Source organism: Stigmatopora argus, chromosome 18 (assembly GCF_051989625.1).
Source record: "Stigmatopora argus isolate UIUO_Sarg chromosome 18, RoL_Sarg_1.0, whole genome shotgun sequence".
Taxonomy (NCBI): domain Eukaryota; kingdom Metazoa; phylum Chordata; class Actinopteri; order Syngnathiformes; family Syngnathidae; genus Stigmatopora; species Stigmatopora argus.
The window spans coordinates 4,697,208-4,711,282 of record NC_135404.1 but is presented as its reverse complement, the minus strand read 5'-3'; the positions used below and the strand labels follow the sequence as shown (position 1 = coordinate 4,711,282).

The 14,075-nt window shown below is 40.3% G+C and overlaps 1 protein-coding gene across 1 annotated transcript in view; it reads left to right on the top strand.

Annotated features, from left to right (window-relative positions):
* Positions 1-14,075, top strand: part of abca5 (ATP-binding cassette, sub-family A (ABC1), member 5) — a 34,084-nt gene that overhangs the window by 14,170 nt on the left and 5,839 nt on the right. Inside the window, exons 16-29 of the mRNA XM_077625925.1 lie at positions 1,676-1,795; positions 1,875-2,070; positions 4,566-4,732; positions 5,950-6,077; positions 6,964-7,101; positions 7,172-7,285; positions 7,767-7,937; positions 8,013-8,126; positions 10,220-10,357; positions 11,760-11,828; positions 11,915-12,006; positions 12,777-12,900; positions 12,968-13,085; positions 13,284-13,375. Of these exons, the coding sequence (XP_077482051.1) occupies positions 1,676-1,795; positions 1,875-2,070; positions 4,566-4,732; positions 5,950-6,077; positions 6,964-7,101; positions 7,172-7,285; positions 7,767-7,937; positions 8,013-8,126; positions 10,220-10,357; positions 11,760-11,828; positions 11,915-12,006; positions 12,777-12,900; positions 12,968-13,085; positions 13,284-13,375 (1,781 nt within the window). The remainder of the gene's footprint in view (positions 1-1,675; positions 1,796-1,874; positions 2,071-4,565; positions 4,733-5,949; positions 6,078-6,963; positions 7,102-7,171; positions 7,286-7,766; positions 7,938-8,012; positions 8,127-10,219; positions 10,358-11,759; positions 11,829-11,914; positions 12,007-12,776; positions 12,901-12,967; positions 13,086-13,283; positions 13,376-14,075) is intronic.

Genomic DNA, 14,075 nt, shown 5'->3' with positions numbered 1-14,075 from the left:
GCACTCGTATGTTGAGGTAGTACTGTATAAAGAAAGACTCAGAAAAATACGGTCTCTTTGGGGATCCCTCACCACCATTACCCACAACTGTATCAACTGAATTGAATGTCTAGCTCTGCCAATAGTAGAAAATGATTTGAATCAGCATTCGTTCCTTTTCATTTACTAGTTAAAACCCCTCCTGTCAGCCAATGAGTGTCAGAAAAAACAGAATGTGGAGCAAGTATAACCATGACAGTCCCAAAGTCATCAGAAAGTGGCCGAATATCAACAGAAAGTATTATAAAATCAAAGTGAAGTAACTTAGGAATGGCCCAAAATGTACCAGAAGTAACCCAATATCAAACTTAGGTATTCTAAAAGTACCCTAAATTTAACAAGAAAGCGACTCAAAATTTTGAACAAAAATAGAAATTCATGTAAATCGGGCTATGAATGCTCATATTTCAGTACGATTGACAAAGTACAGTGGTACCTCGAGATACGAGCTTAATCCGTTCCGGAACTGAGCTCGTATGACGAGATTCTCATAACTCGAGCGGACGTTTTCCATTGAAATGAATGGAAAACAAATTAATTCGTTCCAGCCCTCTGAAAAAACACCAAAAACAGGATATTGGATTGGAAAAATGTTTTATTTCTTCTAATTCGCCATCTATTAACAAAGTAACACATAACTAGTGGTTTAATAGAAATAAAATGTGTTTAATCTAACTAAAATTGGGCAGATTTTGCCGACGGGAGACAGAGACGTTTGGGGGCGTGGGGGGGGTCGTTTTTTTTCCACGACAGCGCACTCGTAAACGGAACAAACAAATTTAAATTAACTTGGATTAATATATACAGACACTCAAACATACGTTTAATGTAACTTTACACAAAACTGAATTCTAATTTTGTTGTAATCTTTTGTTACCTTCGTTTTTCGGGTTGGCTGTTTGCCACGCCTCCGCCCTCACGTTCGCTATCGATGGACTGTTTGCTGTTGTATTGCCTTCAAAATATTTCCAAAATTATACACACAAATGTCCTCACAAAAGGATAACGCACGACCACTTGCCAACGAGAAATAGTCTTTAAGGAACGATCGTGGGACCTTTCCTAAGAAAGAATAACAGGAAATGACATAGCTGAGCTTCCCACGTATTGATTGTGGGTAATGAAGTTTTATTCTGAGAAAGGTTGCCATTGCCTATGGGTGTTGTGTGCATGAGTATACTTCATTACCCAGAAAGCCCTCTATTTGCATGCGCGTTGTGCGTTTCCTAGTCCTAGGAGGAACTCGTCTGAATTATTCGTTCCGTGCTCGTAAATATTGTTGTACACGAAAGATATGCAAAAAAGACCTGGCTTGGTCGCATCACGAAATTTTGACCGCATAACGGGCGAATTATTCGATCGAAATTTCCCCCGTAAGACGGGCATTTTGTATGACGAGCGGTCGTATAACGAGGTACCACTGTAAAATCATAGTAAAAGGATGACGCCACATTATTAGACATTGTCAATGAAAAAAAATCACGCTCACACTTTGGATATCAAGAAAGAGGCTGCAAAATACCATCCTGTGAGGGAAGGGGAAAAAAACTGATTTGTTGTTGTGCTTTTTTGTGCAATTACACTGTAGAAACCTTAGGCTACAATGAAAAATAATACTGGAAACATTTTTGGGCAGCTTTGTTCTCTGAGTTGGATTCTCGACCTGACGCATGCATGCTCAACTATGGCGTTTCCATGACCACGCTGGAGGACGTCTTTCTGCGGCTGGAGGCTGAGGCGGAAGTAGATGAAGCAGGTCATGGACAAATAGCAAAAAAAAATCCTACTTTTTCACAGAAATCAGGTTTTGACATTTTTATACGTGTTTCCCGCAGATTACAGCGTGTTCAACCAGGAGGCGGCGGATGACGAGGGCGATGGCGTGGGGGACGACGCGGAGCGGGAGCTGTTGACCTTCAACGGCAAGTCAGACGTGGTGCGCGGTGGCGCGCTTTGGCGGCAGCAGTTCAGTTCGGTGGCGCGGCTTCACGCGCTCAACTTGTGGCGCGAGAGGAAGGCCTTTGTCTATATGTAAGTGCAGCAATTATTTGCCATTTTTCCACTCATTGCTTCATTTAGACCAGCGATGGTCAATACGTAAATTCGGATCTACCAATTTGATCACCAAGGTACTCTTGATATATCCCACTACAATAAGATTTGATCCTGTCTGTTGGTTTTCTTGGATAGGCGATTATGAATTTGGCATGTCTGCAGTAAGCTAGAGCAGTGTTTCCCATTTTTTTTAACTGCGGCACACTTTTTGCATTGAAAAAATCTCACTAGCTGAAAATTTTCTCATTTAAAACTATGTCGCCTATATTATAAAGTTGTTCTCATCAGTTTTATTGACAGGAATTAAATACCCCCCAAATTATTCCAGATTCTATCTTTTTCACACCGATCTAACGTCATCAAAGTTGATGACCTCGAACAGCTTTCAGTTGGACTGATGTTGTAATAATTAATCCAACATTTTTTAACCTTATTTTTGTTTTTGACTTTTTCTCCCAATATCCCGCAAAAAGTAATGTGCTTACAGAAACTTTACGTCAGCAAAAGTTGATGCCCCTGAAACCAAACAACTTCCGGTTCACGTACCATAAAAACTGGAAAATGACTAAAATCTCGTAATATTAAGACTTTTTCCCCTCCCAATATTACTTCAATCACCTAACATTACGAAAAGAGCCGGTTTACTTTATATAAAAATAAGCAACAAAATGACTTTAATCTCATAATTTTACGATTTGAATCTTGTTATACATATATAAAGTTATACAATCCAATCCAATCCAATCGTACAATCTATGATTTCATATTCAGAGCTGGCAACCTCCGTCGACCCCATTTCAGGAGTACCCTTGTCCCATTTCCCGAGTTTATCCGGAGAGAATGCGATTCACGCAAAATCGATATGCGCTAAAGTCGCACAAGACGAATCATTGGTCAGAACTTGTAACTCGGATGATTCACAATGCACTCTTGTTACCAAATTCTTCCGGTTTACAGTGCAGTTGAATCAAGTAGGCGGAAGCCGTAGCAATGGTGTGAATTCCGAGGCATTTAAATTGGACATTTTTCTGAAATGGTTTTTAAATTAAGTGACAATCTTTGGGGATTTTCGGAGTTTAGGGAGGTTGTCCAGAGACCCGGGGTTTGCGTTGCATTTCCGGGTAAACTCCTGAACTTCCGGAGTGGTTGGCAGCTCTGCATATTTCAATTTTAACCTCGTAATAGTTCGATTTTAATAAGTTAAGTTATGAATATTAAGGAACTATTATTGTTTTGCAAAGCAAAAGCGTTTGTTTGCAAGTATTTTTCGAAATGGCCAAAATTATGGATCTGTGTCATCGAAGGCAACAGAAATCTGAATATTCCGTTTTTTTTTTTAAAGATTAAAAATTAATTCCTCCCACATCCCCAAAACAGGCATGAAAAGCTGATTGAGTGTAAATGGTTGTTTTTGTGTAAAATAAATGAGAATTTTTTTCTATGTAGACGTGTAAATAGAGCAAATACAGACGCTCCCCTACTTACGAACATTCAACTTACGAACAACGGTACATACGAACATGTCTGCAAATTGCGTTTAAGTCCAAAAATGTTCGCAAGTCCAATTTTGTATTTCGCGTCTTTTTCGGAGTAGTACTTCTTTCCGCCGCTAATACCGACGCCTGGCGCTGTGAGAGCTCAGCTCACCCAGCATCTACCTTCTTCGTTGCAATGCGGAAGTGCGTGAATGTATCTCCAGTGTGCAAAGAACCTTTTTCATTTGTATCATTAAATATCTCATGCATCCAATATTGAATATGGTTGGTAAAAAGCTAAAGGCTTCTATTGAGGGAGTTGCAATGAAGAGGCAAGCCATTTCATTTGAAACGAGTGGCAATAATAACGAAGCTTGATGCGCGTCAGAAAGTGGTGAGCGTTGCACATTCAGTACCATTTATAAACAGAAAGATCGAGCAGCAGGACCCAAATATTGAACGTTGCACAAAGTTTGCAAATCAATTGAATGATGCCATACAGTGCTACTGCAACATTTATGATGAAAAAAAGAAGAAAACTGTGCAATCGTCATTAGGTCGCTTCTTTTGGCCAGTTTCTAATACATAAATCTATCTCTCTCTCTACAGTACTGTACATATTCTCTCCATTTTATTAAATGTTTTTTTTTTCAGTACAAACCAATGCGTGTTACTTTTACAAGCCTTAAACATACAAATGCACTTATATAAACCTTCAATATACTTATATAGGCCTTAAACATAAATTATAATACAAAATATAGCACTAAATCAACTTACAAACAAATTCAACTTATGAACAATCGCTCGGAACCAATTGCGTTCGTAAGTTGAGGAGTGTCTGTACATCACAAGACAATTTCTTGCTCTTTATATTGAAATCAATAATAAGATAATACTTGAGAGAATATATGTGTAAGAAGTTTTTTGGAAAAAAATATTCGGTTCAATCCAAAAGCATTGTTTTCTATCATTTGTCTAACTTCTACCCAACAGTCTGGCCTTGTTACTGGTGTTTGTGGCCTCCCTGTTGGTCCTTTCCCTGCTCACCGGCAACATCCAGATCGCCTCACCGGGTCGGCAGTTCCTGCCCATCTATCTCCTGCGTAAAAATCAGCCTCCCACCAAATACGCCAGCAATCTCCTCATCACCAACTCCACAGGTGGGTGCTCTTGACTTTGACCGATAGGGAGCAATGTAAGCCCTGCACCATAAGCGCAGTGTGAGTCGTTAAGATTCCTGTAAAAAAAAAAGTTATCATGCAAAGGCAATGTACCGTATTTTCCGCACTATAACGCGCAACTGGAAGACTTCAAATTTGTGCCTTATAATCCGATGTAGCCATATTGGTTAATCATTGTATGAAATTCCCTTTAGCTCAGCTCCAACTAGTGGAGGGGTGTCAAACTATTTTTTTGTCGCGGGCCATGTTGTAGATTCGCTTTCATCCGGAGGGCCGTTATGTTTTCCAATTAGGCTGCCAAAAACTTATCGATTAATGAATTGACAGATTTGGAGAGATCATTTTTGGACATTAAATCAGTACAAATCTTCTATTTGAGCCTCTTAATAGCAAATATTCTCTTGTAGTGGATTTTTTTAATTCATTAAAAAAATCATAAGAAAAGAGAGCAAATATAACATTTATCAGGGTTTTAACTATTTGTTTTTTTATTTAAAAAGGGAAAAGGTGAATATTGCGTTTTTAAAAATGTTTATTTACATTGAAAATGAAAGGGGAAAAGGAAAAAAAATAGATATAATATTTAGATATTTTAAAAAATTACAGTAAAAGAACTGGATCAAAAGCCGTAAATATTCAGTTTGTTACAGATCTAAAACTGGAAAAAATGTCCTTTGAACTAAAATCAACACATAAAGAAAGAAAATACAATTTTGGATTAATAAAAATGCACATTGATTTAAAAAGGGGAACAACAGGAAATATTTCCTATTCATCTATTGTCTTCATTTGAATTTACTCATAAAATAGAAAGTCGGCACACATGATTTATTTTCTCGGGCCGCACAAAATGATGTGGCGGGCCAGATTTGGCCCACTTTGACACCTGTGATCTAGTGCATGTATAACACAGCCCCCCCACTACTATTACTAGTACTATTGCAGCTCCAGATGATGAATCTATAACACAACCCACTACTTGAATTACCACCACCACTACGACGACTGCGTTTTATCATCCGGTGTGGCTTTTATATATGAAACAAATTTTAAGATAGGTTATTCATTGAAGGTGCGGCTTATTCTCCAGTGCGCCTTACCGTGTGGAAAATATGAAAAGGGGACAGGAAATAGGGGTTGCGTGCGAGCGAAACCTCGTGTGCACCGGGATTTAACGTCAAGCGCAACCTCCTCAGGTTCGGACATTTCCGACTTCATCCGAAACCTTGAAGCGCAGGACATCGGGGTGGAAATGATGAAGAAGAGCGACTATGTAGCGGGAGCGCCACACAGCGCCGCCATCAACGTGACAGGATCCAGCAAGGTCAGGGCCGAGTTGTGTTTACAACATGTACAGGAAGGCTGCCACAAATTCTTATTTTAACCAAGTCTATCAGCTCAGGTAGAGTTGATATCTTGGGGATGCATAGCAAAACAAAGCACCCCACATCTTACATTAATATGTAAGATTATAGCCGAAGGCTAATTTCCATCTTTAGTCCCTATGCAAGTTGATGTTAAAAATGCAAGATAAAATCAATAAGGCAATAGCAGGGGGAGGACAAAAGACTAGATAGCATTATAGAAACCATGAGACATACACAAGTAAGTAGCGCAGGTCTAGGTAGTGTTTTGAAAATTTGTTCCGTCTAACAGCCAGGCTTTAAGATGTTAAGAGGTTCAGAGATGTGAATTCACGTATGTTAATTGGTATTGAGTTCAAGGTATGTGAGGCACAAACAGAGAAGGTGGTTTGGCTAAATACACTCTTTTCTGAAGGGAACTACACAGTCACCTCTAGAACCAGCGCTTATTGATCATCCCAGTTAAAATGGTTTTGAGGTATATTTCTGTTAAAGCCAGGCTTTAAGATGATTGGCAAAGAGGTTCAGAGATGTCAATTCATGTATGCTAATCGGTATTGAGTTCGAGGTATGGGAGGCACAAACAGAGAAGGTGCTTTGGCTAATGCATTCTTTTCTGAAGGGAACTACACAGTCACCTCTAGAACCAGCTCTTATTGATCATCCAAGTTAAAATGGTGTTGATGTCTATTTCTGTTAATGAGAGTAAATAAGTTAAGAGGCCGAAAAAGAGGATTTAAACCATTTTGAGACCAACATTGTCACTAAACTTTGAATCACTGGATTATTGATTGTTATGGCAGCCATAATGTCCAGACGAGAGAAGATGCAAATATTCGCTTGCAGGGTTTCCGCTACAGTCTGGCCTTCAACAGCACCGCAGTGCACTCTTTACCCATGATCGCCAATATCCTCAGCAACGCTCTGCTCAGAGGTCTCAACGGCACAGGAAGCATCCGAACGTGGAGCAAACCTTTCGAATACGTGAGTGCCTCATGGGCCGTCAGACCCACGCGTGCGATCGCTCGCTGACCTTGTCGTCGGAACCCAATAGCGAATCCCTGATGCCACATCCTACGCACTGGTCATCATCGAGGCTGTCTTGCTGGGAATGCTGGCTGCCGGGATGCCCGCCTACTTCGCCATGGAACATACCAGAGACCGAGAGGTAAAGTGCAAACACGTTAGCCACCGTACGGGGAGGCAGGTAGTGATTAGACCCACCACAGTTGCTCTGCTAGAAAATGCAATTTTCAGAAAAATTGCATACTTTAGGGTCACCTATTCATTTGAAGTCACGTCCTGTTGATTTTGGGACATTAACTTCCTGTAGATTTTCGGTAACGTTTAATTGATTTCAGGAAATTTCGTGGTCAGTTTCTTTATTTGGGATTTATGGGCAGGTATTGATTTTTTTGGCCATGTTTGAGTAAATTCCATTGATCTTGGTTAAAAATGATCACTTTTTATCCTGACTACACAGCAACCACTTTGAACACTTGAAATAAAGAAAACACATCAGCAACTGTTCTTACTGTTTTAATGTTATTTCAGAAACATTTTCTGCCATTGGTAGTGATAGACGTTCAATCCATTTGAACTGGTAGGCCCTGAAACACAATCACTGATGTGTTGAACTTTGCGTGCAGCTTAAGTGTCGCTCCATGCTGCGCGTATCCGGAATGCAGCCATCGGCATACTGGTGTGGACGAGCGGCTGTGGACGTCCCCTTCTTCTTCCTGCTACTGTCCTGCATGACCTTGGCAGTCTTCTTCTTCCACACTGGAGATCTGCTGACGTTACAAAACTTTGGCGCCGTGGTCCGTGCCTACTCTGCCACAGTCTTTTGCTGCCTTTTGTCTTCAAAGCGTTGATTTTTCCGTTCCTCCTCTCAGGTAATGTGCACCATGGGCTTCGCTCCGGCCGTTGTTCTCTTCACGTACGTCTGCTCTTTCGGCTTCAATCGAGTCCAAAGCAACAAGGACTTCTTTTCCGTCATCTGCATGATGGTAAGCGAAATGTAGCGGGGAATTTGAAAGCAGACCTCCAAAAGGTGTGTTACAAATGATTATTTGATGTGAATTGACTAATCACCAAATATTGTTGCCATTAGTTGAGTAATCAGCTATGTTAGATATCTTTTTTTACTGTTCATATTACAGAAATCTGAAAATCGTTTCTGTAGGCTTCGTTTTTTTTCTTTTTTTAAATGTTTTTTTCATTTTTTTTCTATTTTTCATTCATGGGATGAAAACTGGGCGGCCAGAAGATGAGTGGTTAGCTCGTCGGCCTCACAGTAATGGGGTCCTGGATTTGATCCCAGGTCAGTCCTCCTGTGTGGAGCCTGGATGTTCTTCCCTGGCTTGCGTGGATTTTCTCTGGATACTCCGGTTTTCTCCCACATTCCAAAAACATGCATTTTAGGCTAGTTGAACACTCTAAATTGCCCCTCGGTATGACTGTGAGCGTGAATTGTTGTTTATCTCCTTGTGCCGTTTGATTGCCTGGCCACCGATTCAGGGTGTACCCCGACGCGCAGGACTGCAGCCAAATGTTTTGCCTTCCTACATTATATTTTTGAAAATATTAAGAGCAATGAATTCCTCCTTGTTGGAGTTAATCCATAAACATTCAATAACTTCGAATTAGAGGAAGCACACAGAGTCAGCCGTGATGAGTTTTAACCAGCTTCAGCTGAAGGAGGGAGTCAGAGTAGCCAGCGCCAGTAGATGTACTAACCTCCAGCCTGACCAGTTTGAATCCCCGCCTACCCCCAACAGATCCACCAGTTTTATTGACAAAGGTCATGTGACATTGTCAAGTTATCTCTACTTTTCTTCAAATTTTGCCCCAAACTTGAAAAGGGGCCCCGAAGTTTATGGTGATAGGAAGTGGTTAGTTTGAAAACCTTAAAGAAAGGGGAAAGGAGGAAGCATGTGACGTCATTCAAGTTTCACGTTACTATGGTGATCAAAGTGTTGCTCTTGAGTTTACTAATAACATCTTGACTTTACTACAGAAAAGGAGAAGAGTGTTGAAATGATAGAGTGGAAATGCATGGGTACATTAACTGATTGAGTAAATCAAACACAAATATTCACTTTACAGCGATAGGTCATAAGAGTAATCCAAGTTAAGGGAAAATACAAAGAATGCAACTTAAGGTTGTGAGAAGCAAATTAAGCATCAATCAGCTGGCATCTAGGTGGTACTTATTTTATCCTACCAGTTGCGTGTGATCGGGTCTGAAGGGTATTCCTTGGTATTCCTTGCTCCTTTTTCGCCTGTCTACTTTCAAGGCTTGAATCTGAATGTTTATATCCTGGCTCATGCCCTATGATCTTAGGCAGGAAATGAGGCGAGGTGACTTTTATTTGGGTTTTCTTTTCTGCCCCCTGTTGGCCTGGAGGAGGGGCAGACATCTTCTCCAAAGTTGACTTGACAGACATAGATACAAACTTTAAGCGGGAAAATGTGAACAAAGAAATGGGCGTGTCATGGTAGATGACGCGCCCCTAACTCATAGGCGTCACGGACGGAAATTTCCGCTAGGCCATGCAAAATTCTATTCTAGTGACTACACTCAATAAACCAATTGACTAACAAAAAGCATAAGAATACATTCCATACTCCACACTCCTACAACTAAATAAAAAATAAAGAAAACAAGTATAAAATCAAAAATGTTCTTACCGAGCTTGCGTGGGTTTTCTCCGGGTACTCTCATTTTCTCCGACAACCCACAAACATGCATGTAGGCTGGTAGGTATGAGTGTGAGCGTGAATGGTTGTCCGTCTCATCGTGCCTTGCAATTGGCTGGCCACCAATTCAGGGTGTCTCTCGCCTCGTTAGCTGGGATAGGCTCCACTAAAAACTAACATGAAGGAATATTAAGCCTTTTTTAAATCATTAAACCAGACAAATTAATGAGGAAAAAGAGAAATATTTAAAAAAAAAAATCATATTTAGTACTATTGTTTCTTTTTCTTTTTTTAGATTAACATTAGAATTTAAATGACTACACTGGGGCTGCTTTGTCACTACAAGACCTGGACCTCATGCTGCAATGATGATTTAAACTGTGTTACGTGCATGTTTTAGGTGAGTGTGGTATCGGCGGCGGTGGTTCACCTTCCTTTGGTGGGGAACAACCAGGCGGTGATTGGAGCGTTGCACCAGGCTTTGTGTGTGCTCAACCCGCTCTACCCGCTCATGGGCTGCCTCAACTACATCAGCAAGGTACTAACCTGACAATTAGGCGTGTGTATCGCCTCATATCTGGCAATATGCCGATTCTATCCCGATTAATTAATTTATCCCGCGAGTACACTTTAAGATGATTATTGAAATATTTGATTGTTGAAAAATAATCTAAAAATGTATAAAAAAATAATCAAATGGACAAAAAAGTACATTTGTTTTTGAAACGTCATTCAGAACTGAGGTAAAGATGTTGTATGTTTGAACAACATATTACCTTCATTGTATCGTTTTCTCAGTTTTTAGTCCAAATCGTCTATATTCCAAACCTGCTTAAATACAGGATTCAAAATATGGAAAAAACATCATAACGGATGTATAGCATTCAATGTCTCTCGTGCGTCCAAGCACTATTAAATGTCTAGATTCAGTGGACCCCCGGGTTATGACATTATTCCGTTCTAGAGATGGGATCATAAGGCCAATTTGTTGAATGCCGGGCAATAGAAATTATTGTTATAGTTATATAATTAAAATTTGAATTAACACACAAGATTCTCGAATGTGTGAGTGATAAACACAGAAAGCGAGTCAGCATCTCTCTCAGGCATTGTGGCAGTGATTTCGGCCAACTTAGTGACGACGACCAATAGCAGACCAGCATCTTAGTGATGCACACTGACCACCATGTTTGAATTATGCAACTTTTTGGCCCTGCAAAAGAAAAATGGCGTGAAAAGGCGATGGAAAAACTTTAAAAAACAAAAAACATTCCACTTTGTAACATAAAAAAATGTACGATAGGGCCGCCGTAACCCAGTGGTCCACTTAACAAGATGTCAGGGCACAGCAACGGCTGACAGTGAAAGTGTAATCGCCTATTGTTTATTTCCACCAAAATACAAGTTGTAAAGATTGAGCCAGATGGGTTTTGAATCGATACAAAAATCATGTAATATCGTTATATATCCCCAAATCAATTTTAAAGACACCTTTACAGTAATCCCTGGATTATCGCGGTTAATGTAGACCAGACATGGCCGCGATAAACGAAAAACCGCAAAGTAGGGTCACCCCTATTTAAAATCAATAAATTCATTTTTTTTTAAATTATGCTGAGTTCTAGTAGCAAGCGGAGGACAGGGGAGTGGCTTCCGCTTGCAAGTTTCAGTGCGGATTTTCACGTTTTTATGAATTTACAAAAAAAATTCCCCTAGAAAAAATGCAATGTAGTGAAGCCGCAATATTCGAGGGATTACTGTAGTGACAATTCTTTTACATTATGGGTGGGTTTGGGTACCTAAACCCGGTACCAATTTGGTACCGGTTCCAAAACAACTGGTGGTTGCCGGGCCAAATAAAAATGAACATTTCACACATCCTTTGATTTCAATTGGTCAGTTTGAATGAAATTGAATGTATTTTTTTTTCCGTCGACCAGACCGCCTTCTTGTCCTCCGGCTATGATCAGAACGTCGTGTGGAACAACGTGATCGTCTCATTTTTGGCGGTAAAGACCAATGTTGGATTTATCTTTTTGCTGGGTGCAGTAAACAGGAACGTAGGGGCTCCGGCCGTTGTGTTTTGTGTGCTCAGCCTTACCTGCAGTGCGTCGTGCTGATATTTGCACTGCGTTGCCTGGAAGTACGACACGGCGGTAGGAACGTCAGGACGGATCTCCTGTGCAGGTCACGATCGCCGATGTGTACCTTTTTCCTCAACAATGTTTGCTGTTTTGGCTTTCTTAAAAATGGTTCTTTTGGGAAAGAATCCACTTATAACGGAGAACTGAAACATGAATTACCACCATCAACTCCTTCAGTGCCATTGACAATGATAGATATCAATTCATGGCATCTAATCATGACCTAAAAATCACATTTCTTCATTGCATTTCTTTAATTTCATCAAAGCAATTAAACAATGATGCAGCATCGTACCAACAGAGCAGTCATGGATGAATGAAAATCAGGGAAAATGAACATTTAATCATGAATGCTCATGATGTATTTGTAGCAAGCTAACTCATTTTAATAGGATAATATAGCTAAAGTAGATACACGTTGCCTCCATTACAAGGCTTTTATGAGATTTTTATTTTTTCTAGCTCCAGACATATTGTTTTTTGGTCCAATATGGCTCTTTCGGCATTTTGGGTTTTCAACCTCTGCACTAGTGACTCTTGCATGTGAAGTGTATTTTTTTTATACTATTGACGAGTCAATATGGAGCACCATGACCGCAAAAATGAAATGTTAAAACGGAAGCAAAAATTGATTGAAAGGGTAAAAAAAGCTGAAATGACTCATCAAATAATATAATGAATCCATTTTTAAAATACTTATACACTAAGCAACACATTTAAGCATTTATTTATCATTGGCACTCCAGATTCAACGAAGTTATTTAACATACGTGCAATCAAACATTTCTCGAGATGTGAGCTTTGTGTTGGCAGGATCCGCTCCAGTAGCCGGGCTAAAGCCCGGGCCAACCCCGACGAATGTCCAGACGAGGACGAGGACGTACAGATGGAGAAGGCTCGGGTCAAGGAGGCGCTGAGCCTCTCGTCGTGCGACGAGGTCACTTCAACGGCAAAAGAAGACGCCGACAACGGCCGGCTCAGTTTCCAATGTATTTTTCCCACAGAGGCCTCTGCTGGTCGCCAGTAACCTGAAGAAGAAGTACAAAGATGGCAAAGAAGGTTTTGTTTTCAACAAGCGTGGAAAAGTGGCCACCAAGAGCGTCTCCTTCTGCCTTCGCAAAGGTTCACACTGTCAATATTTATTCTCGCTTTTTAATGTAAAACTAGATGTGCGCTAAACACAAACTCCAACTGAGAAAATTGGAGGCCAAAAGTTTGCTCATTGTCTATAAATGCTGGACACTAATTTTGTCTTAATGAAGCTCCTTGACTTTTTTCAACATAGTTCTTCTTCACCAAATAGCCTAACCTTTTCTGCAGGCGAGGTTCTCGGACTTTTGGGCCCCAACGGATCGGGCAAGAGCACTATCATGCACATGCTATCAGGCGATACCGAGCCCACAGCAGGACAGGTATGGCTCCCTACACTACTAAAATGCAGGGACGGAAAGCTGTATCAGGTTTAGGCCCTTGACACATTGTGTGCCCTTGATGACGCTAGATATCCAATCCGTTTAGCCAAATACAGTGGTACCCTGAGATACGAGCTTAATGCGTTCCGGGACTGAGCTCTTATGTCAATTTACTCGTAACTCAAATGAACGTTTCCCATAGAACTGAACCCTCTGAAAAAAGACCAAAAACAAGGTATTGGATTGGAAAAACATTTTTATCTGTTCTAATTCGCTATCTCTTAACAAAGTAACAAATAACTAGTGGTTTCATAGTGCAGTGGTACCTCGAGATACGAGCTTAATTCGTTCCGGGATTGAGCTCGTATGTCGATATTCTCGTAACTCGAACGAACGTTTCCCATTGAAATGAACTAAAAACAAATTAATTCATTCCAACTCTGAAAAAACACCAAAAACAGGATATTGGATTGTAAAAAATGTTTTATTTCTTCTAATTCACCATCTATTAACAAAGTAACACATAACTAGTGGTTTAATATTACTAAAATGTGTTTAATAGTACTAAAATTATACGGATTTCGAAGGGGGGAAAGAGAGAGAGGCGGACAGGGAGAGGGGGGCGGTTTTTGCACGGCGACACGCTCGTTTCATAACACAAACAAATTTAAATGAACTTGGATTACGATGCAGACACACT